Genomic DNA, 24,212 nt, shown 5'->3' on the forward strand with positions numbered 1-24,212 from the left:
AACATCGTTTCACTGTCACAACGATATAAAAACAACTTGTCAGATGAAAAGAAACAGGATCTGCAACAACCGTATTTGGGAGTAGCTAACAGAACGTCTTTCGAACAGTTAATCTATTAAAATTGCTTCGTGCTCTATCAAATTAAAAGTAGGATTAAAAATAATTTAATCACAGGTTAGTGTATGTGTAAAATGTATCTGTAAAATGTTTATTAGTAATAAAACCGATAAATGCTTGAGATTTCTTTCATTGGCACTTATATCGTCTTTCCGATACCTTTTTCCAGAAAAAAATACTTATTTTCGTTGATAGAAGGAAGGAACCTTAAAAAGATTTTGCAGTAGTTGTGTGTCCCTTACTACAGACAGTAAATAAAAATATTGTTGAGGATTTTTATTGAAATATTTTTCTCAAAACATAAATAACTGAATAACTGTTAATCACTCTTTCGGCACTTAGCGCGTTATTGACTTCCACTCTACATTTGTCGAAGAAGACCCAGCTTCTAGGGTCAAAACATAGCAATTTCATCTTCTCCATCGTGAAGTCAGCGTCTCACAATCGCAGGGATCTGATTGTTTGAATCTGCGACGTTAATAACTTGATGAAATATCTGAATAATGATCCCAATGATTGAAGGCTGTTAATGGACTTTTCCAGATTTAGTATGAAAGCTTAATTATTTCACAACGTCTAGTCTGAGTGTACTGATGCTCCGGATATAACTTACAAGAGACAAGCCAGAAGACAACAATCGCATAAAACCATCACACAATTGTCTTCAGGCCCAACCAAATGCCAAATATTCTTCCAACAATTTAGAGCACTTAGGAGGCAATTGTCATTCAAAAACATGAACTGGACTTCCAGTGTTGTTGATGCATGCAATTAAAATGTATCTATCCTCCTGTTAAAATAAAATACCTCCATCTGCTGTTTATCACAGAAACTAGAGCTAATAATTTTTTTATTTGTCATATTCATTTTGACCATTCCAAAATTAGTGAGATCTGACCAATTAAGTGAAGGAAACAGTATCGGCGATAGCAGGAAGTCCAAAAGCATTCATACACTGTAGTCTTGGTAGTCAGGTTGACTGATGTCAGCTATTATCAACATAAACTCTGGTTGCCAAAGAGATCTACTCAGTAATGTGCTGAGCCATATTTCATAAGCAACCGTCTTTCAACTGGCTAGCCTGTGGTTTTCAGGCACTTTTCCATGATCATCAAGCAAACGCTGAGCTGGTCCCTAACTCCGCCTCAGAAAATACTATATATGAACATCTAAAACATGATATCACGAGAAACAAAGTTCACACGATTGGCAGACAGAAGTCGCACAAGGCTTCCGTCCCTTACTTAAACTAACGACTTGGCTTCACGAAGAGCATCCAACAAAAAAATTTAGTAAATCAATTAAAACAGTGGAGACCGTGCGATGGGACGAACTGTATAACAGACCTTTCATACTCTCGCCACTGAGATATCGGCCCACTGTAGACTATGGATCTTTTCAACCCAGATATACACGAGCTGAGATTGGGACCGGGGTTCCTAAGTGGAAATATATGAAAGTAGGTGTCCAGTTTCAACATATGCTTAAAGACTAATAATAACCTCCCAGTTGCCTGATATGTTGCTGACTAAGCGCCGTTTTGAATCATCTCACTCCTGAACAAGTGAATTTTAGGAAAGATGTACTGGTTGTATTCTAGTCCCTGTCCTTGTGGACAATGGCTTTTATGTCGGTGATGTAGATGTATTGAAGTAATCAGCGCCTCTACCAAACCATGTCACGTCGAAACACAATGATGTACAAATCTGAAGGCAGTGTCGTTAATGAAGTTAAACACCTAGAAATGAAAGCACGTTTATTACTGACACCAACGTACAGCCAGAACGGAACTAAATTCGTGGACGCAAAGTGTACTTGTTTAAAGAAACATCGAATATTCCAGAATGCCGGTAATTATACGGACATCGAATATTGAAGAATATACAAGCATTACGAACATAATACATTTCAAGAACATTCCAGAAACGACAAATACTAAATATTGCTGCCGGTCGGTTTTGAACTGGTGACCCGTAGTGTGCCAGCCAGCGACGCTAATCTGTATACTAGAGTTCCTACATAATAGGCTGAATCGTTCTCCATGTTGTCCTCGGCTTTGAGAACTTGGCAATGTTTCCTTGTGAGCGGTTAACCTATTCACGCAACGTCTTGAAATATTTCTTATAAAATGTTTGTTATTACATGTATGAAGTATTCCGAACAGTATTTAATGTGTATAGAGATATTTACAAAGGTGTTATCATATAACAGAAAACTGAAATGTAATATTACGTGGCTATCGAAATTTAGTCTCAAAATTTGAGTGGTTGTTGCAAATATTTGATACAATGAGGTAAGAACTCGGTACCAATCTTCAAATATGGGTTTTAGAAGGTAACAGCCTGTGCCTATTTATTAGTTTTTGACAATATATAAGCACTTGCAAAAATGATGTTTGTTTTTTAATAATTAGCAAGTACTTTAATAGATGTGAAATTTTTATTGTATAGAGGGGGGAAAAGTACAGTTTCATGTTAGAGTGAAACACTTGTTATTAATAGTTCGTCTATCATTTAAGTAGTATTAATTATGTGTGCTTCATGATAGGTTTATGATAACGATATATAAATACATCGCAATAAATATTCCTCCTCTCCACTTTGCCAGTTGCGAAAATATTCAGAACACGAAAAAAATTTTTTTGGATGAAATGCTTCAGTATAGTTTTCGACTGGAGGAAGGAACGTAATTTTGTACAAGCATTTTTATTGGCATACACTACAATCAGTGCCTGATTCGTGACAGTACGCACCTGTAGTCCCTACCGGTACCTCTGAGGAAAAAAAAACTGCTTGTTACCAGCACAAATTTTGCATTCGCACTTTTACAATGAGCAGAAAAGCGTCAAAATAACGTTTTAAGAAGTATACATGTCATGTCAACCTTCTCCCTCATGAGGGTCACGGTATAGAAATCACGGATATTTACGACGAATTGTTCAATACATTTCATTAGAAATCTCCACTCGCACCGTGACTCATACGTAAACTACTTTGGGGAAAATATGGCGGACAGTTCAGCTCCGGTTACAGGAATTTCACTGTACGTAACACTACGTGCGCTGAAGTCGCGACAGTATCAAGGTTCTTGCAAGATGTTAAAAGGAAGGGAGAATCATTAAGAAGACTATCTTAGATTAATGAAGCGAATACTTTTTTGGCAAATATCGGCCGAGAACTGAGAATAGTGCTTCTGATATTGCAGGCTGGAGCACAGAGCAGTTTATTCGTGAAACGGGACTGCGGCAAAAAAAAAAAAAAAAAAAAAAAAAAAAAAAAAAAAAAAAAGCCCCAAGAATTAGGTTGGCAGTTAATGGATAAGTTTAGAAATACTACACAAAAGAGACGAAGAATAATTTCTACATAACACTTTTTTATTGTAAAGAACTGGTTGTGCTGAATCATCACGACAAAGAAAGTTGGGGAGAGTTGAAAGGTTCATTGGTTGTAATATTTCGATTCTTATTCAAGTAATGTTCCTTTTCTAGTAATCTCGTTATCGACAGAGTACTACATCCCTGGCCATTAATGTTTAGCACCACGAAGACGACGTGCAACAAACGTCAAATTCACGTATCCTACCTTCTTGGATATGCAAATGCTCAACACTTCAGCCCAATCACAAAATTAGATAAGAATAATACCATCTACATTTTGCAGATATGGTAAGATTTTGCAAAGGATTTCTCTTTCAGAAATCTAACTGAAGGTTATCAGTTAGAAGATCGTGATATACTTCGTGTAACAAAGAGAAACGTCTAACAGCAGTATTGTCAGAATCCTGCAGCGGCAGGCTTGCGACCCATCGAGACTTCCTTTTACTGTTCCGTGGTACTGCTGCTTGAGTTGAGTACTGCTGCTAGACACCTCGCGCCTACCATACAAATATGGAATTTATGGGTTCAGAAGGGCTCTACTCAGCGACATGCAGTGGCCCAGAGCGAACAGTGATCGAGATGATAGGTGTGTTGTTCACTCGGCTGTGCGGAATCGTACAGGCACGTTACATACTTTGAGTCAGGAAATTAGCATATTTGCAGAAGAAAAATACCCATACAGACAGTGCAATGACTCTTGGAGTAACATAGGCTGTTAGAACGGCTACCACTTGTGGCCTTCCTTGACGACATCACCAGGGAGGGAACGCCAACAGTGCTGTTCCCAGTGATAACAGCAGACACAGCAAGGGCACCATGTCATCCTTTCAAGTAAGTTAACCGAGTGAGGTGGCGCAGTGGCTATCACACTGGTCTCGCATTCGGGAGGACGACGGTTCAATCTCGTACCCGGTCATCTTGATTTAGGTTTTCCGTGATTTCCCTAAATCGCTCCAGGCAAATGCCGGGATGGTTCCTTTGAAAGGGCACGGCCGACTTCCTTCCCCATCCTTCCATAATCCGATGAGACCGATGAACTCACTGTCTGGTCTCCTCCCCCAAAAAATCCCAACTTTCAAATAAGTCATAGTTCCGCACACACCATAACGATGTGTCTGAGGAGGCATCGAAGAGGACGCATGTTGCCAGACTGCGTTAGTGATCGTCATACAGACCCAGCAAATCGTGTGATGGCACGGGGTGCTGGCTGGTACACTACATTATTACCTCTGGTTCGCAAAGATGGTAATTTGGACAGCACTAGTTACATTTCGGAGGAGCTGATGCCGAAGACTGAGCCCTGTTTCCAAGGTAACCGTGACGTTATCTTCCAACAAGATAGCGCAAGACCTCGAGTTGCCCGTACTGTCCTGATTTACTCCCATTCAGAGGGTGTTCGACAGTTGCTCTGATCAGCATGTTCTCCAGATTTCTCACCTACTGAAAACATCTGATTATGGGTTGCCGAGAGAGTGACACAGCTGCACGCACTTGGCATTATGACTGATGATCTGTGGCATAGAGCTGAAGTAGCGTGAAATGACGTCTTATATGTCAACCAAACTCAGTTTGATTCGATGTCCACTCAGGTTAGAGGCAACAGTGGCAGCTCTGTGTATTAAATTTCGCACCATGTACATCCCAAATTGCCTTCAGATTTGGTCACCTGTTCTTCATTTTATAGTGTATGCGCATGATAAATCAAATTTTGTTGTTTGATATTCTTCCTGGAATTGCAATTTTAATGGCCCGTGGTCTAGGTCTTATAAAAGTCCAAACACAGCCTTCTGCTTTGTGCTGCACCGTGTTCCATTCACTACCGAAAAAGTGCAGAGTAGTTTGCGCTCGAGTCATCTGGATGTAATGGAACTATACGCACCACGTATGTCACTCTCTCCTGTGACACCGGATGAGGCGCGTTAAGCAAGGTGACACACTCACTCTGTTTCCTCAAACTGCCTGATTCACGGAGCGTCTGAGCCTCTGTGAAGATGACTAACCTGTGCCGATGGCCCAGCTGCTTTGCATGAAAATGGGGCCGTAAAAGATAATCTCTCCGTTGTCTTAAACTGTCTGAGCCTACCTAGTCATATTTTATAGACGTCACGTTACAGCCAACTTTTATTTCTTGTATCTGTTGAGTAATCTTACACAATTCCGCTATCAACGGTCTAGTGGCCGGCCGCGGTGGTCTAGCGGTTCTGGCGCTGCAGTCCGGAACCGCGGGACTGCTACGGTCGCAGGTTCGAATCCTGCCTTGGGCATGGGTGTGTGTGATGTCCTTAAGTTAGTTTGGTTTAAGTAGTTCTACGTTCTAGGGGACTTATGACCTAAGATGTTGAGTCCCATAGTGCTCAGAGCCATTTGAGCCAACGGTCTAGTGTCGACAACAGGTACACATTTGATATCTTTATTCCAGACCGATTCCGGTCCCGGAGAGAACGAAAAATTTCCTTTTTTACGACATTGAACTCCCAATTCCCGTAAAGAAAATGGCTCATTAGCATCTCAGCACCAGTTTATATGAATGGTTGTTTGGTTTGAGGGAGGGTACCAAACATTATACGAATGTTTGAATAGTTACCTTAACGGGACGACAATCTGTAAACTGTAAACCACCTACAAAGCTACAAGTCTCAACTATTTTGTTGTTGATGAAAAGTCAGACACATACCAGCCCGATACCAAATTATAAACTCTTAGCACGGTTTTCTCCTCATTCGTTTTTGTGGGAATTAGAAAGGAAAAATTCGCCGTCAAACAGTACGGAAAATTAATTTTTCTTGATTTCCATCGATGCTAAATTACGTCGCTGACATGTGTTATCTCATGGTGTACAATACTAATTTAACGTGGGACATAACATATGAATAATGTTTCCTGGTGAGCATTTCTCGACAAGATTACCTCAATCCACCCATCTTCTTCATTATGAAACTTGGGATATCCTGCACTAGAGACACAAATCGTGCGACAGTTCTCACAAGAAGCCCCTTGAGTGCGAGATCGAAATTAAGTAAGGCTTATTTGAAAGTGTTAACAGTTCTCACAGGAAAAATATTAGCTGCTAATGACTCACCAGGTGCATCAGAAGATCGACAGAAAATGCGTATCTGCGAGGTGCAGAGATCAACCTTCTTTGGGACGTATGTATTACACTTCACGAAATGGACATCGTCGGCACCCAAGAAATGTTCAAAACAAACCATTAACTTGCACCTTGAACGCCGAGTGAAAATGCGTGCCACAGTGATAAAAAACGTTCGCACCATCAAGATCGCAGGTGAACTCCTTGGGAGATACAAAGCTAGCAGGACTTTCAGTTAGGTATCCACTCTAGAAGAATGCATATAAAATCATACTGGTGTAATTAGGTGATGAGAACTGATGGAATGTGATGGCAAGCAAACGAAGGTGAAACAGTATGACGCGGAGCTTATCGTGTAACTAGCTTTCTTTTAAGACGTAGTTGCAGGTAGTGCGATAAAAAGTATGTTTTACAGAGACGGATAAAACAGACCTCCAGGGGCTGAATTTGTCCATTGGTTCCAGGCGGTGTGAACTGCAATGTCACAGACTTTTCGGGAGGCATAGTTTACTCTACAGGAATATGATTTTTATACGCAGACCAGGAATCAAGCAAAAGAGGGTTATTTTAACAAACTATTGCCCGAAAGCAGTGCTCATACCATAGTTCTAATACTCTTACGACCATTTTCCCTCTCTTGCTTCCTGTGACGTAAATATTCGCTACAGCTCTTGGAAGATCACGTACACGAGAAAGATTTTAGGGTGCAGAACACCTCCAACCTGATTAACAGTCGGCATAATTGTACACGAATGCGTGAAGGTACTGATTTTAGTTGATCTTGATGAAATTCTCCTGGTACCTCTAATTTCCGGGGTTCCTTTCATACGCACGTCGTCTTCAAATCCCAACTGCTCTGAGATGAAAACCAATTCCTTACTGAACGATGGGATAAGTTTGTTTATCTCATCTGTAAGGGGCGTTCAAAAAGAAACGAACCGAGGCTGTATGTTGGAAGTATTGACCCTGGCTGTTCAGACACATGTCCCACTGTAACACAAGGCGGTGAATGTCTGTCTCGTAAAATTCCCGGGGCTGCGGTGTTAACCAGTTCCGCACGTACAGCTGGATGTCTTCGTCCGAGGTGAATCTTTTGGCCCTCAGAGCCTTTTTAAGGGGACCAAAAATGGCCTAACAACAGGGAGAGAGGACCGGACTGTATGGAGGGTGGCCGAGAACCTCCCATTTGAATTTCTGTAGTAGTGCCGCGACTGTGTTGGCCGTATGAGGCTTCGCATTGTCGAGGAGCAGTATGACCCCACTGGTGAGATTGCTTGGTCGTTTTGACTTGATCGCTTGGCGAAGGGCGGTCAATGTTTGCGAGTAACGCTGGGCATTCACTGTTGTCCCGTGCTGCAAGAAGTGAGTCAGAAGTGGGCCATCTTGGTCAAAGAAGAACGTCAGCATAACCTTTACTGCACTCGTGTGGATGGCGACGTCCAACTGTACGTGCGGAACTGGTTAATGGTTAACATCGCAGCCCCGGGAATTTTATGAGACAGCCATTTACCGCCTTGTGTCACAATGGGATAAGTGTCTCAACAGACAGGCTCAATACTTCTAACATACAAGTACTGGTTTCTGTAATTTGCCTCCGGCTCGTTTCTTTTTGAACCCCCCTTATACAATTTTTCGGGCCGATTCCGCAGTCTGCTGTTCATCGTCAAGTTAACTCTTTGTTCGAAATTTCGTTATCTTACGTCTTCCAGTTCTGTGGCACTGTTTGAAGTTATGTAATTACCCACTTCTTCCCTTGAATATACCGCAATCTATGTCGCGCAGTTTGATGTGCACAACGTTGAAGGTCGCTCTCATGCTTATCCTATGAACTGTATCGAGCAACCTTTAAACGCTCAAAGACTAGTTTTTGTAACAAGTGCGATTTGTCCTCCCTTGAATGGGGAACGGCTATTGTAGATTCAATAATGAAATGTTTGCTTTGTTTATCGCTGTCATAGCTCTGCTTTATATCAACACCATTAGCACTGTAGGACTGTTGTGAGTTACTTGTCGACTAAGCAGTGCAACTACGCTCCGTAGTCTCATGCTGTGCTCACCATCAGATACCTCACTTCCTGTCCCCTGTTGCCATTAGTAGGCAATATTGTGGTTGGAAGATAGACAATATATGGGGCGCCAAACGTCATTGACCTTTGGCGACCTCCCACTGAAGGGGGAATTTATGTTGCAGCCATGTACTCCGTGCAGTTCTGGAAATCGGTTTTATTCATATCACGTGTCAATATTTATAAGGTTTCTTAGGCGAGTAAAACTACTTACGTTACGCATTTACTGGACAATGCTTGTGGTCTGTGTGTTCTGGAAGTTTGTTCGACAACAAATACAAAATTTCTGTTTTCAAACGTGGTAACTATTTGTTATCTTTTTGCGGCGACAATCATTGCCGCCAGTTGATTGTAAGTTGTAGTTTGTTATTCATTTATTTGTTTTACTACTGAGATTTCGGCTATACAGCTATTTTCAAGTGCAATGTGTAATGTTATGTGCGCCTCACTGCTTTGTTTTTTAAACTAATTTGGGCCTGATTTTATTCTGAGAGGCTCAGTAATGTCTTTAAATACCGTAAATGTAAATGTGATTCAAAAAGTACTTGAAGTGAAGTGAAGCGCAGCTGGACAGCAAACAACTCTTCAGCGCAACGATAGTAGTTGCGAATCTTTGAGTATGGACTCTAAAAAAAGACACTTGATTTATTAAAAAGAAAGAGGACTGTTAATCCGTATCTTGTGGAAAGAGGACGTGTTGCTAGGCCGTCGCTCACAACGTATTGTTACATTTAATGAAAATTGATATTTTAGTTACAGAACCGAGTAAAGTATGTGTAAGAGTTGACAGACATTTATGTATACAAATTTTCTGAAAGGGAAGAATAGAACTATATTGTTTTTGGAAAAGGAGGTGAACTTCATTGTCGTCGCCGTCTATCAATCGACAGAATTGAAAGTGTGCAAAGTTCACTAAAATACAGGAAAAGAAATGCATTCTCTATAGTTTTCATTCAATAAGTAACAACCTCTCATAATTTCTTAATTACAGTAATTGGATTATGTTCTTGTACAATAGTATGGTGTAATCTGAAGAAAGTTTGTGTGCCAAACAATCTCCTTTTCTCACGATAAGCAGATTGCTGTTTGATCTTATTTACTTACAACAGTGATCCCTTAGGTATGAAAAGCTACGAAAACGTGGGCTCAAATCTATCCGCAATACGGCCAAGTAACTAACAGAGTCATATTTTAAACCTTAAAGAACAATAACTTCCTTCAAATTACAATACGTCACCAACTGGTGCAGAAGCTGATCATTCAAGGAGGCAGTAACCAAAATTCAGGTACCAGTTACGACTTAAAGTAAAAATCTCAATCAAAAATCAACCTCTCTCACTTTCCAAACAAATATATGTATTCATAAATATTCATATATAAATATTCATATTATTAAGATAAAAGTCATTTTATAAATGGTGAAAACTGAAACCAATAAAACGTATGATTAACAAAGTGCAAGGTATAACGCGATTACGTTCGATAAACACAAAAATAGTTAATTCTTAAAATATTACTGTTTCAAACAAAATTTATTCTCGTCCACAGGCACCATATAAAATTAGGCTTAGAATGATTATTTTTGGCCGTGTAAGACCATGTTCTAATGTGCTTGTGATAAAAGTTAACTCCTGGAATGTCTATAATAACTGTGCGAACTGCTTCGTTGCTGTGAGACCTTGTGGATTTTCTTCCACACTGTTCGTCCACGACATGTAAGTTGACGATACGCGCGGCGGCTACCGAGAACAACATGACTTGTGCCTTGCCCCACATTAGGAAGTAGTGCCGATTTTATTCCCTTTTCGTGGGATAAGTAAAATCTTTTAGCTATCGTAGCCAGTCTTTACATGACCGAAACAGGTCACTGAAACGAAAATTTTATGTTGTTGTCGTCGACAAGTGCAAAATTGACTCCTACTGAATTTTATTCAAACGCTTATTCTCACAGGCATCATGGCTGTTCATATATATGCAGACTTCACGTGATAGGTACAAGCCTGTACATACTGAACAGGTTGTCGATTTTATTCTGAAACATCCACCAAGTACACATGTACATGTACTAGGTCTTCATTTTTTCTATTTGATAATATTGTCCCAACTACAAAGTTGGTAATGGTTGGTTGCTAGGCAAATGCCGGAACTAAGAATATTTTCCCTGAGGTTCCCTACTGAGAAGCCACTATCCCACTCTCCCAACTGGCCAGGATGTATCTGAAGAGAGAGGAAAAATGAGAAACTTAGAAAGACCCGCCACTACTGTTAGGATAAGGATTTAAAGATAAAAGGCGCTGTTTCATTTTTGCACCGTAGTCTCGTAAATGTATACAATTTTCATTACCTGTGGTTCCACTGATATAAGTAATACAACTTTACGAATTTCATTAATTTTCACATCTAATTTTAGACTGTTGTGGTTTGGTATGGCAAAGACGTGATGTTTCTCTTTGTTGCAGTCGAAAGCTCTGTACTTCTCCTACTGCTTTTTGCATCAGAATCAAAATCGGAGGCCAACAGCTCAGGTTTTACTTCGGCCATGATTCAAAACACGACGTGTTCTTCTAAATTCTCTGGGTCTTTCAAGCGAACATCTTCCTCTCGTTTTCTACCACTACAGACTGTATACAGGATTGGTTGTGTCTTCAGTAAGTACTATAAAATTCTAGGTTACTCTCACCACCCTTATGCTAATGAACCCAGTGTCATCGTCCACGTATGAAATGTAAGAGGAAGTTGTCTAGAATATAAATGTTTCAAGAATAAAACAGAGTAAAACTTTCCATACAGCTGCTGTTTACAGTTTCGAAGTCAACATTCTCTTGTTATTGGAGTCTATTAATAATTTCACATGATTTGCAGCCCTCTGTTTTCAAATAAGAGCAGAAACTGAACCGCTTCAAATCAACAACATAGAGGACAGTACAAATTTCTGAAATATTTAGCCCGCTGAGATCATAATATCTCGTGATTCGGAAATACCACATTATTTGAAGTGGTACGGGGAAGGGATTGTCCGCCACCATGTTCACCAGAATATAAGGCATTTGCCTGAAGTTATTTAGAGGACCATGTAAAACGTAAATTAAAATGGCTGGACAGGAAACCTGTCGTTACTCCACTTGAAGATCAATCCAGATGGAAATTCCTGGCAGATGAAAACTGTGTGCCGAACCGGAACTCGGACCAGAGAGGTTGTATTTCGTTGGAAATGCTCTTCTCGAATGAGCTACCCTGTCACGAAGCTGTGAGGGTTGGTACAGAGTTGAGCTGAGTTGATTTTGGGGAAAGAGACCAAACAGCGAGGCCATCGGTCTCACGGGATTAGATTAAGAAGGGGGAGGGAAGTCGGCCGTGCCCTGTCAAAGGAACCATCCCAGCATTTGCCTGAAGTGATTTAGGGAAATCACGGAAAACCCAAATCAGGATGGCCGGACGCGGGATTGAACCGTCGTCCTCCCGAATGCGGCTCCAGTGTGCTAACCACTGCGCCACCTCGCTCGGTGTTGGTACAGAGCCGTACCTTTGTCTGTATAGCTTGTCGGTAAGAAATACATCCTCCAAAGGCAATGTCTCGTTTTCAGTTCCGATTCAGCGACAGTTTTAATGTAGCAGGATGCTTCAAAACATCGCACACTCCGCTGCAAACTGAAATATTCGTTCTTTTTTCTTACGTAGCATCTACATCTACATACATAAGTGCGTACATCACCTGCGTTCATGTAAAGACAAGCCGTACGCAGTCGTTATTTCTTGCTGCACACTATGTAAGATTAATCACTGATTCAGTAAATAAACGCACTGGTAAATGAAGCCTAACTTTTTATTAATATGGGACTGTACTACTGGTTGCAGAGAACAAAATTACAAGGAAAACCTTCCTTCACCTTTTTCTCTGTTGCCTGCTATTAGAGTTCTGAACAGCTAATTCGGCGGGTGCCTGATGCCTCCTGCACGAAGAGAAACGGAGAATATTGTGGGTCGTGGTTTGCCTACTTTCTGCCTCTGACCCACATCAAGTGCTGCACCTGTTCTCTCTCCTCATAAATAACAGTGCTACTATATGCACAACCAGGAGGCGCTAATTCTGCTTCCCACATTTTCTTCTCGAACTTACATAGCAAAAAACCTTAACATTCCCTGTTATTTGTGTTGTATTCGCTATATCTCGTTTAAGCCGCCCATAATAACAGCGCCATGACTCAATAATCGTCGCTATGTATGTACTAAAAAGAAAACTGATACGACATTTTCAAAGACCACATAGAATCGACGGAGCAGTGATACTGGCAGGTCACGTGGCATACTGAACCTTGCTACTGTGCATCTCCCCACGACCCCTTCCTCAGCTGTGTGCCACAGAGTTTCACAATTATTAATCAGACGCTTTTTCAACAGTATTAGCAACAAATATTTTCATAGAAGGAAAAGGTGACGATGTTTCTGATGTATAAATAATGGATGGCTTACAAATTGCTGCTTTGCTCTTTATAGCGACCGATGAAGGTGTTGATATTGACAAGCATAATCGTGTCACTTCATTTACAGAAATTACTTGTATGCCATTTTCATAGCACTAAGAACTGAAAATAGCCTTCTTTAAAATGGTTTCAGTTATTATACACCTATTAAAACTAACTGATACACCGTGATCGACCACCAGATAGTATTTTTTGCTGTAAATTAGCATACATGATCCTACATTCCATAACCTGAATGGTCCCTGAGTTTGCCGATACTCGTTTCTAAATATGTTCTGAAATTTAGGTAACCATTAAGCGCACCTAAACACTATACATGCCTTATTTTATCACTTCAGGGAAGCAAAATAAGTGATAGCATAAAACCTTTACAACGTTATTGCAATGAGCACACGGCCATGCCCAAACGCTGTGAATTTTTGCATCTAAGAAAAACATATTGCCAGGGGATAAACAATAAGAATTAAAATCACCGAAGCTATAGCAATTAAACGTGCAGTACTATATACTAAACTGAGACTTGAACCCAGAACCTCAAAAGTAAAAGAATAACAGATTAAAGAAAGGATGCATTTCGAGCCTCCATCTAGCATGCAGTCACAAAGTGTCAGGAAATAACACAACAGCTCATAATCTTCTGCAAAACAGACTCATTCCGGAAATTTTAAGAAAATTCGTCCCACTAATTTAAAAGTAAACGACAGTCAAGTTTAGAAATTTTTTTACATTATTAATTTTTATAGCTAAAATAATAGCTTATTTGCGTACTCTGCGGTTTCATAACAATACCTGTGTGTGCAAACCCTTTCCACATCTCGACATTCTGAGTGCATTTGACGAAATGTAGGACAGATTCACGGGTACATACCACGAAACTTAGGATTGCCAGAAAGATGATATTTAGAGCATTTCTGATCGCTGTACTTTACAATAAAATCACTAACTATGAAGGTAGGCTTACTTTCCTGAGCGTTGTCTCACAGTGGTTTCTTGTGTTGGAAGAGCCCAAGTATGTTGTTTCGAGGGATGTATCAGCTATTTCTAACGATATGAAATAACCCATTATGGAAACCTTAACAGAACGTTTATTTTCAAATGCTATGTGCAGTGAAACGATCATTGTGTGCAAGAATATAAAGGTGTAGCACGCCTAACGGTCATCGTTGTGAACTGACGTGGTTAATGGATACTTGCTGCCTTTACTGCTAAAAATGCGCGGTTGTAGTGGAGAGCAAAAGATTGCTAGAGTTTAATGACAGTAATGGCATCTTCTGAGTTACATGCACTAGAATATTTTAACAAATTCCCTATGAGGCAACTTGCATCTGCAGTCAGTTCTTCAATAAAATTTAAGAGTAGTTCCATGTTTTAATAAACGTAATGATAGTAAGCATACTTCGCATCATGGTTGTAACCGTTGCGTAATTTATCGCTGTGGTCACCTGTGTGTTCTATTTTTCATTCTGTGAAAACATTCCATTAATGACGGCTCTCCTATGCGAAATGGCCGCAGTGGTCGTTTTAGGGAAAAAAAAGAAAGAAAGGTTGAAGTTTAACGTTCAGTTCACGACGAGCTCATTAAAGCAACGTTACACTACAGGTCAACAAGTGACTGGTTTTGCAGACCTCATTTGAATATAATACTGAAAAATAAACCGTAAAAAATGTTGAAGGGAAATCCACTAACCACAGACCATGACTTTGTGTCTCGAGTGTTGCATCATCTCCGTCACAACATCTTGGAATCCGAAACCGTAGTCTGCTTTACTCTGGCAATGTTCACAATGGTCCTTAGGTTTCTTCGACACGTAAATTTGGTTAATAATGTATGGTTGTGGTTCTCTACGTCGTCTGTACTTCATATCATGGATAATGGCTACTAAAGACATCAGTACCGTAGAATGGGCTCTTACAGCCAAGTGTGTAGGCTCAGGGTGAACTCAAAGAAGTAAACAGACGCAACCACCAGCCGAAGCAGTACTGAAAATGCCAAGGAATATTTAAATTTTGTCATCTTCATTCAGGTATGGCTGAAAAACAGTTTTTATCAGAGCAAGCACGATTCAAAAATACTGGAATATGATTATGTTGCAATAATTACTTAGTGTACCAAGCAATGGTCGTTCTCATGAATGAAGTCTCCTAGACTTCAATTTAGGTGTCATTCCTATTTCTCATATATATATATATATATATATATATATATATATATATATATATATATATCGACTAAACATATATGAAACACTACTTTCTGCACTTGATCTAAGCGTTATAATTAATTCTGTTAGAGAGAAGGAAAGAAACGGAAGATTTAGTTAACAACGTATTTAAAATAATTATTAAAAGGCGCTCTGGAAGTGACTCTTTTAAGTCAAATAAAAAAATACTCAGCCTTTTTTACAACAAATAGAACAATACCAACAATTAATGTAGTAAATAAGCAGGACTCAATTAAGAGAATGTTCCAAATTTTAGGATGTATGCATTGATGAAAAATGAACTGGAAAACACATGTTACTGAACTACTCAAACAACTATTTTTAGCAACTCTTCCTCTTCATATTACTGCCAGTTTTGAAAACAAACAGATCAACGTTCTAATACAACTTGCATGTTTTCCTGATTAGTATCTTCTTTTATAATTTTTTGGGGTATCCGATTGAAGAAAAACGATTAGTGAGAAAATATATTTTTCTCAAGTACATAAATATGGACACCTCTTCCAGCTGCTATACATCTTAAGCGTTCCTTCACGATATGTATGTACATGTATATAGCGCATTCGCTAATGAAATTCGTCATAAACGATGCACTACTGCTTGAGAAGAGTTTGATATCCCAGATATTCAAGATGAGAGGATGACCTATATTACTCAATACAAAAGCTGTTATTCGCTTACAGTGTAAATCAACGTGCATCAACAAAAGTCTTTGCTCATTTGCCCAATAACATCAAATGTTTGACAAGTACCAAAACAAATTGTAAATCTAGTATAAAATCATTTCTTCTGGAGGACTCATTTTATTATACCGATGAATATTTATTAAAACATGAAAGCAGATACCAGTTTCATTACCGAGCGAGGTGGCGCAGTGGTTAGCACAGTGGACTCGCATTCGGGAGGGTGACGGTTCAATCCCGCCTCCGGTCATCCTGATTTAGTTTTTCCGTGATTTCCCTAAATCACTCCAGGCGAATGTCGGGATGGTTCCTTTCAAAGGGCACGGCCGACTTCCTGTCTGGTCTCCTTTCCCAAATAAACCAAAAACCAACCAGTTTCATTGTTGGTGTGGTATTCAGTTCAGGCGTGGTCAAAGGCTCCATGCTGGTCTGTTCTTCTCCAGTACCCTTATCTGTTCAATACTATTGTGATCTACAGGGCGATAATTATTGAACTATATGAAAAAACGTAAATTAGTTACAAACCACGCTGTGCACACACTTTATTCAGCATGTAAATGATGATGTGGCGCAGAAGAATAGCGAAATTCTGCATGACCCGCTGAAGTATTGGAACATTGATGCTGCCTATGACCTCCTGAATGGTTGGTTTCAGCTCCGCAATGATTTTGGGGTTATTGATGTACAACTAGTCTTTAATACAGCCGTAGGCAAAGGAGTCGCATGTGTTCAGATGCGGAGAATATGGCGGCCAATCGAGGCCTATACCAGTGACCTCTGGGTACCCCAGAGTCAGAACGCGGTCCCCAAAGTGCTCCTCCAGGACATCAAACAATCTCCTGCTTCGATGGGATCGAGCTCCGTCTTGCATGAACCACATCTTGTCGAAACTAAGGTCACTGTGGATAATGGTGATGAAATCATCTTCCAAAACCGTTCGGTAGTCACCGTGCCGTCAAGGAATATCACACCGATTATTCAGTGACTGCCATTGCACACTACGCTGTCATCTGTTGAGGGTGGGGAAACTTGTCGATCGTGAAATGCGGATTCTCAGTCGCCCAAATACGCGGATTTTGATTATTGACGATCGCATCCAAATGAAAGTGGGCTTCGTCTCTAAACCCAACCATTCCTCGCGTACGCTAATTCACATCATGCCCCGCAGTCAACCGTGCAGTTTGCACGTTCTAGCGCAAACAGTTTAGAAATGACGATTTTATTTCGTATAATTCAATAATTATCACCCTGTGCATATACTTCAAGCTGTCCATTATTTTCGAACCTTGGTCCCCCCTCTACAGTTTCTCCCACTTGTAACCAAGTTAACTATTTCTTGATACTTCAGGATGTATCCATCAATCAGTTCCTTCTTTTAGTCAATTTATGTCACAGATTTCTTTTCTCCTGAGTTAAGTGCATCAGCTGTTCATTAGTTACTCGATCTACCATGTAGCTCCATTTATACGAGTCCTGTAAACTGACGAGTTCCACATGTCGATAAGAATCGTACTAATGATCTACAGAATATGTGAGGACTAACGAAGAACTCCGTTTTCAAATGTTTCTTTACGAAGGTATTTATAGAAGAACTGCCACAGTTTAACACTCGTACCACAGCAGATATGATTGACATAGGTGCTGAGAAATATTTGAAACTGGTCAAATTAACTAAGTCTTCAGGATGCTATGGAATCTCTGCCAGACAGGATCCAGAATTTTCAACTGTGTTAGCACCCATTTTAACTATAATATACCGTAGATTCCTCGAACAAAAAACTGTGCTAGAAAGCACTGATTACACCGGACTGCAAGACGAGTAGTAAAAGTGATCCAGAAAACTGCTGTTCAGTCTCATTGACGTCCATCTGTTGCAGAATCTTAGCGCTTATTCTGGACTCAAACGTAATGAAGCATCTCGAACACAAGGACCTCTTCCGTGTCAGCCATTATCGATTCCGAAAACATCAGTCATGCGGAAAGCAACTCGAATTTTTTTTTCACATGACATCTTAAAAGCCATGGGTGAAGCCATTCAGACAGCTGTAGTATTTCTTGACTTATAAAAAGCATCTGACTCTGTACTACACCAAAGCTTATCAATGAAATCACGATCATATGAAGTTTGTGACTGGGCTGAGAATTTCTTTGAAGAAAGGATATAGCCTGTTATATTGAAAAGCGATAGAACGATGTGGAATTAACTTGGCGCAGGAAAATATATCCGGATTCTTGTCGTTCATGTTGTATATAAATAAATTGGTACATGATATTAACAACAACCGTCGGCTTTTCGCAGATGATAATCTATAATGAGATACTATCTGAAAAAAGTGTACAAATATTCAGTTAGATCTTGATAAGATTTCAAAGTGGTTCATAGAGTGACATTTTGCTTTACATACTCATAAATGTGAAACTGTGCACTTCGTAAAAAAAAGAAGCAGGTAGCATCTTATGACTATAATATCAGTGTCATAATTTCAGTCGATTAACTCATGCCAATACAAGGGTGTAACGCTTAGTAGGAATATGAAATGGAATCATCACACAGGCTCAATCGTAGGTAAAGCAGATGAGAAGCAGCGGTTCTTTGGCAAAATACTGGGAAAATGTAGATAAGGAGAAGGAGAATTTAGATAAGGAGAAGGAGAATTTTTGCAGAACACTTATATGTCGCTGCTTAGAATATTTCTCAAGCGTGTAGGACCCATGGAAAATAGATCTAACAGGGAATACTGAGTATATTAATAGAAGGGCAGCAAGAATAGTTACAAGTTTGTTTGAGCCATAGTAGTGAATTATGAAGATGCTGAAAAATTTGACCTGGCATGACCATGAAGATAGACACCAACTAGGAATCCCTTGAATTCCTTACAAAGTTGCAAGAACGGGTATTAAGCGAGGCATCTAGAAATTCACTTCAACTTCCTATTCATCGCTCCCGTAGGGAGCCCAAAGACAACATTAGTCTTTTTAGAGCGCGCACACAGGAATTTCAGCAGTCATTCTGCCAACGCTCTAATGCAGTTAGAACATAGAGATACGTTAACATTCGTTAGAATACAAAGGATATCTTGCCACGCTCTTCATAGTCTCCTACAGTATATGTACTATCTGATGTAAGATTACACTCCCATGTAGCGCGGAACTGACTACAAGACGTCACAAGAGGCGTATCAGCCAACAGAAAAGGAGGTGGGGAGGACCATGTTTTTAGTAAAGAATCAGTAACAGCAGAATGGGTCGGTCAAGAGAATTTAGTGACGTCAGATGAGCAACCGTTACTGAATACCACATGTGTGAGAAACCCTTCCAAAGCTGCCATATCGACTGTTGGCGATGTGTCTGTGAAGTGGAAACGCTAAGGAAGAACCGCAGCTAAACCAAGCAAACCCCATGTAATGACGCAGACGAACCGTCGAGAGTTGGGAATGGTCGTTGTTAAAGTCGCATCTAGTCAACGGAAGGAATCACTTGCATGTTCCGAGGTGCTATCAGCTATCCAACCAGCACGATGACTATGTGTATGTAATTAAAAAGCATGGGATACAATTTTCGAGTATCTCCTCGTTAGCCACGCATTTCTGTAGTTAATTCTAAGCGACGCTTGAGTTGGAGTTAAAAGCGGCAACACAGGACTCTGGATGACTGCAAACGATTTGGAGTGCTGAATCACGCTGTACTCTGTGGCAACCCGATGGAAGCATTTGCGTTTGACTAATGGCTGGAAAACGTTACTTCCCATCATATGTCGTGCAAACAGTGACCCACGGTGGAGGTGGCACTACGGTGAGCCTAGAAAACACTAAACGCAGAAGGATGTTACTTTTTACAACATTGTATACTGCGTATAGTAGAGGAACAGTCCGTAGACGATGACTGTGTATCAGCATGTCAATGCATCCTGTCATAAATCAGCTTCTTTGGGGCGATGGTTTGTGAATAATGACATTGCTGAAATAGATTGGACAATGGAGAGTTCCGGCCTGAACCCGATGGAAAACCTAAACGATGAGTTAGAACTTCGGAACCGCTTCACAGTCCAGCGTCCATAATCACTGCCCCTAGTTTCGGCTTCTCCGTCTTGTGGCAGAATGGGGTGCAGTTCCTCGACAAACATTGAGACGCAGGATGTTTAGAGTCCCCAGCAGAGGTCAAGCCGTAGTAAAAGCGAAGGGTGGACGCACCCCACATTAATGTCTACTGATACGTCCCGGGTACTTTTTATCAGATAGTGTAGATGTTAAGCTATAGGTTGTTTCTGTATCTCAGGCCTTAGAAACCTGACACCATACCGGGTACGTCAGTAGATTGCGGCGCTGTGGCTCAGGCTGTGACGGAGACACAGTGGCTGATGATATATTGAAAGCTTTCTATAAAAATTTGACTATAAATGAAAATACTGTATATTCTTATTCAAAACCTTTCTCTTCGTGTGACTTGAGCGTGAGACGTTGTATTCAGTTACTGAACAATACTGACCGTTCGTTAGCCCTGTGTTGCTCATGCTAACAGTGTCGTCAAACAAAACACACTGAATTTGAAATAATGAAAACTAATCTAATAAAATGCCAAAAGTAACTAACTGAGTGCTCTTTGAAGATTATTTTACTGAAACTCAATGCTGAAAAGTACATTATAAAAGCTGCGTGACATGAATTGCAATTTATGAATTCAAATGTCTACAAAAATGAAATACTGCTCTACTCAGAAGAAAAACAACTGTCTGAGGTTACCTACACTGTTCACTGCAAATTAATCTGCTTGCTCAGCACAATACCTGATAATTTTGAATACAAACTGTTTCCTCAAAAGAATGGGAAGTGTCATCTCTCCTGATATAAAAGTAACTTACCCCACGCACAACTTGCTGTTTTGTGTTTGATGTACTAACGTTATCGAAGGCAAATTAAAATCATCAAATGCAGCAGCAGCCAATGAAAAAAGTAATCTACTCATTACTAAATTTGTTTTTTGCTTCTCAGAAACAACCTGTGGCTTCGTGTGGAGCAAGGTGCAAGGCATACATGACAAAACATTTAAAACTTTACTAACAATGATGGAGGAGCGTTTTATTTTAAAGAAAATAGTTCTTGAAGAATTAACTCTGATCATTTTCAAAAAGACTGTATAGCATAAGAAGACTTAGTTATGATGAAGACGAACGAGTCGTCGCCGATGATGACTCGTGGCCAATGCTAAATAGAAATATATAAATCACAAAGGGGTTTGGTAGTAACGTCGATAACGTGCGTGCTGCATGGTCTGGATCTGCAACGACTAAAATAATTAGAAGTCGTTGATAAAAAATAATATATATATTGTACTTAACTGGTTCTAGAGGGTTCTTCTTGGCTGCATACATATAATTATAAACAGGCCATACGTTACTAAGCGCCTTTTTAGAGGTTGCTTCCTATCACCTGAAAGCTATGCTCCTTTACTACTTGACGTCCCGAGCAACAGTGGACGAGCTCTCTAGAAACTTGATGCAAGCCGTGGAGCGGCGCTAGCGGCGCTGGTCGCGACTCGCGGGTCCAACGATACTAATACGGACCGCGGTCGATAACTGCAACCCCTAACAAGTGTGATATCGAACGTTAATACCACACTAACAACTACAAAATTCTCTCATTATTAAAAAATATCACAGACATTTAAACTAATTGCGCAGCTTCTGACACAATGAAAAAAGGAGATCAAACTAGCACTAATCATGAATGTTATTAGTTGTCTGTGGGACAAAGATTTCCTTCAGTTAATACACTACTGGACATTAAAATTGCTACACCAAGAAGAAATGCAGATGATAAACGGGTATTCATTGGAGAAATATATTATACTAGAACTGACATGTGATTACATTTTCACGCAATGTAGGTGCATAGATCCTCAGAAATCAGTACCCAGAACAACCACCTCTGGCTGTAATAACGGCCTTGCTACGCCTGGGCACTGAGTCAAACAGATCTTGGATGGCGTGTACAGGTACAGCTGCCCATGCAGCCTCAACACGATACCACAGTTCATCAAGAGTAGTTACTGGCTTATTGTGACGAGCCAGTTGCTCGGCCACCATTGACCAGACGTTTTCAGTTGGTAAGAGATCTGGAGAATGTGCTGACCATGGCAGCAGTCGAACATATTCTGTATCCAGAAAGGCCCGTAAACGACCTGCAACATGTGGTCGTGCATTATCCTGCTGAAATGTAGAGTTTCGCAGGGATGGAATGAAGGGTAAAGCCACGGGTCGTAACACATCTGAAATGTAACGTCCACTGTTCAAAGTGGCGTCAACGCGAACAAGACGTGACCGAGACGTGTAACCAATGGCACCCCATACCATCACGCCGGGTGATACGCCAGTATGGCGATGACGAGTACACGCTTCCAATGTGCGTTCACCGCGAAGTCGCCAAACTCCGATGCGACCATGCTGTAAACAGAACCTGGATGTATCCGAAAAAATGACGTGTTGCCATTCGTGCACCCAGGTTAGTCGTTGAGTACGCCATCGCAGGCGCTCCTGTCTGTGATGCAGCGTCAAGGGTAACAGCAGCCATGGTCTCCGAGCTGATAGTCCATGCTGCTGCAAACGTCGTCGAACTGTTCGTGCGGATGGTTGATGTCTTGCAAACGTCCCCATCTGATGACTCAGGGATCGAGGCGTGGCTGCACGACCCGTTACAGCCATGAGGATAAGATGTCTGTCACCTCGTTTGCTAGTGATACGACGCCGTTGGCATCGAGCACGGCGTTCCGTATTACCCTCCTGTACCCACCGATTCCATATTCTGCTAACAGTCATTGGATCTCGACCAACGCGAGCAGCAATGTCGCGATACGATAAACCGCAATCGCGATAGGCTACAATCGGACCTTTATCAAAGTCGGAAATTTGATGGTACGCATTTCTCACCCTTACACAAGGCATCACAACAACGTTTCACCAGGCAACGCTGGTCAACTGCTGTTTGTGTATGAGAAATCGGTGGGAAACTTTCATCACGTCAGCACGTTGTAGGTGTCGTCACCGGAGCCAACCTTGTGTGGATACTCTGAAAAGCTAATGATTTGCATATCACAGCACCTTCTTCCTGTCGGTTAAATTTCGCGTCTGTAGCACGTCATCTTCGTGGTGAAGCAATTTTAATGGCCAGTAGTGTATTTCTGACCAACATTTCATTCTTGCGCTTGCATCGTTTACCTTGAAAAATACCTCCTAATCTTCGCCATGAATGGAATCAAAGAAATTTTCACCTCCATAATTTCTCTCATATTCACAAATATCAAATCCCCTTCTCTAAAAACTCAACTGCTCGCTGCTTTGCCTCAAATAAAAAAGTCACAGCGCTGAATAACCGACCGGCTAGCAACCGAATCACAGATAAATTTAAACACAGAGTCAAGGATCTTATTCGGTACTTGTGCAGCGCACTCATTCATGTTTATCCCAGTACGGTAAAGGCGAATTAATTACATGGCGCAAAACATATGACAGCCTTAACAAGACGTACCGCGTGTTGCAGGTTCCGGCACCTGGACACGATGGTGCGGCTGAAGGCGCAGCGCGGCAGCAACAGCGGCCAGGGCAGCGGCTCCTCCAAGTCGCCATCCCCGGAGCACGAGAGGGACCGGGATAAGGAGCGCGACAAGTCTCCGCGCCGCTCCCCCATCATGGGCCGGCGCCAGCCGTCGCCCTGCAAGGAGCACCACTGAGCCGCCCTCACACTCGCTCTATTTTTTCTTCACTCCGCTCTTATACTTCTCGACCCCCTTAACTCTCCGCCTGACTTCATAGCGCCTCCGTTTAGCTTATGTTAGAGTGCCTACATACAGGGTGAAGCAGCTAAGACAGGGAACCCCAAATTTATTCTGAATGAATAAATATATTGATATGCGGCTGTCTCCAAGTGTCAAATTTTCTGACGTACACAAGTAATCTTTAACGTTTATAGCTATCATATTATGATAGCGACTTTTCTTTTTCAAATTGACCCATATTAATTGGCACTGGAAACAGCCTTCGAAGAGGACTTCCGTTACATAACAGGGTCAAAATTTTATTGCGTGTTAACAAGATGACAGTGCCGCAGGCCACTGATCCGACTTCAGCAGAAGAGGATTCACAAACATCTATTTTATTGTACCTAATGTAAACACACACATAATTCA

The 24,212-nt window shown here is 40.9% G+C and overlaps 1 protein-coding gene across 1 annotated transcript in view; it reads left to right on the top strand.

Annotated features, from left to right (window-relative positions):
- LOC126176529 (aromatic-L-amino-acid decarboxylase) overlaps positions 1 to 23,756 on the top strand; it is a 577,698-nt gene extending 553,942 nt beyond the window's left edge. The window contains exon 12 of the mRNA XM_049923685.1: positions 23,567 to 23,756. Within this exon, the coding sequence (XP_049779642.1) occupies positions 23,567 to 23,756 (190 nt within the window). The remainder of the gene's footprint in view (positions 1 to 23,566) is intronic.
- The last annotated feature ends 456 nt before the right edge of the window (positions 23,757 to 24,212 follow it).

Source organism: Schistocerca cancellata, chromosome 3 (genome assembly GCF_023864275.1).
Source record: "Schistocerca cancellata isolate TAMUIC-IGC-003103 chromosome 3, iqSchCanc2.1, whole genome shotgun sequence".
Lineage (NCBI taxonomy): Eukaryota > Metazoa > Arthropoda > Insecta > Orthoptera > Acrididae > Schistocerca > Schistocerca cancellata.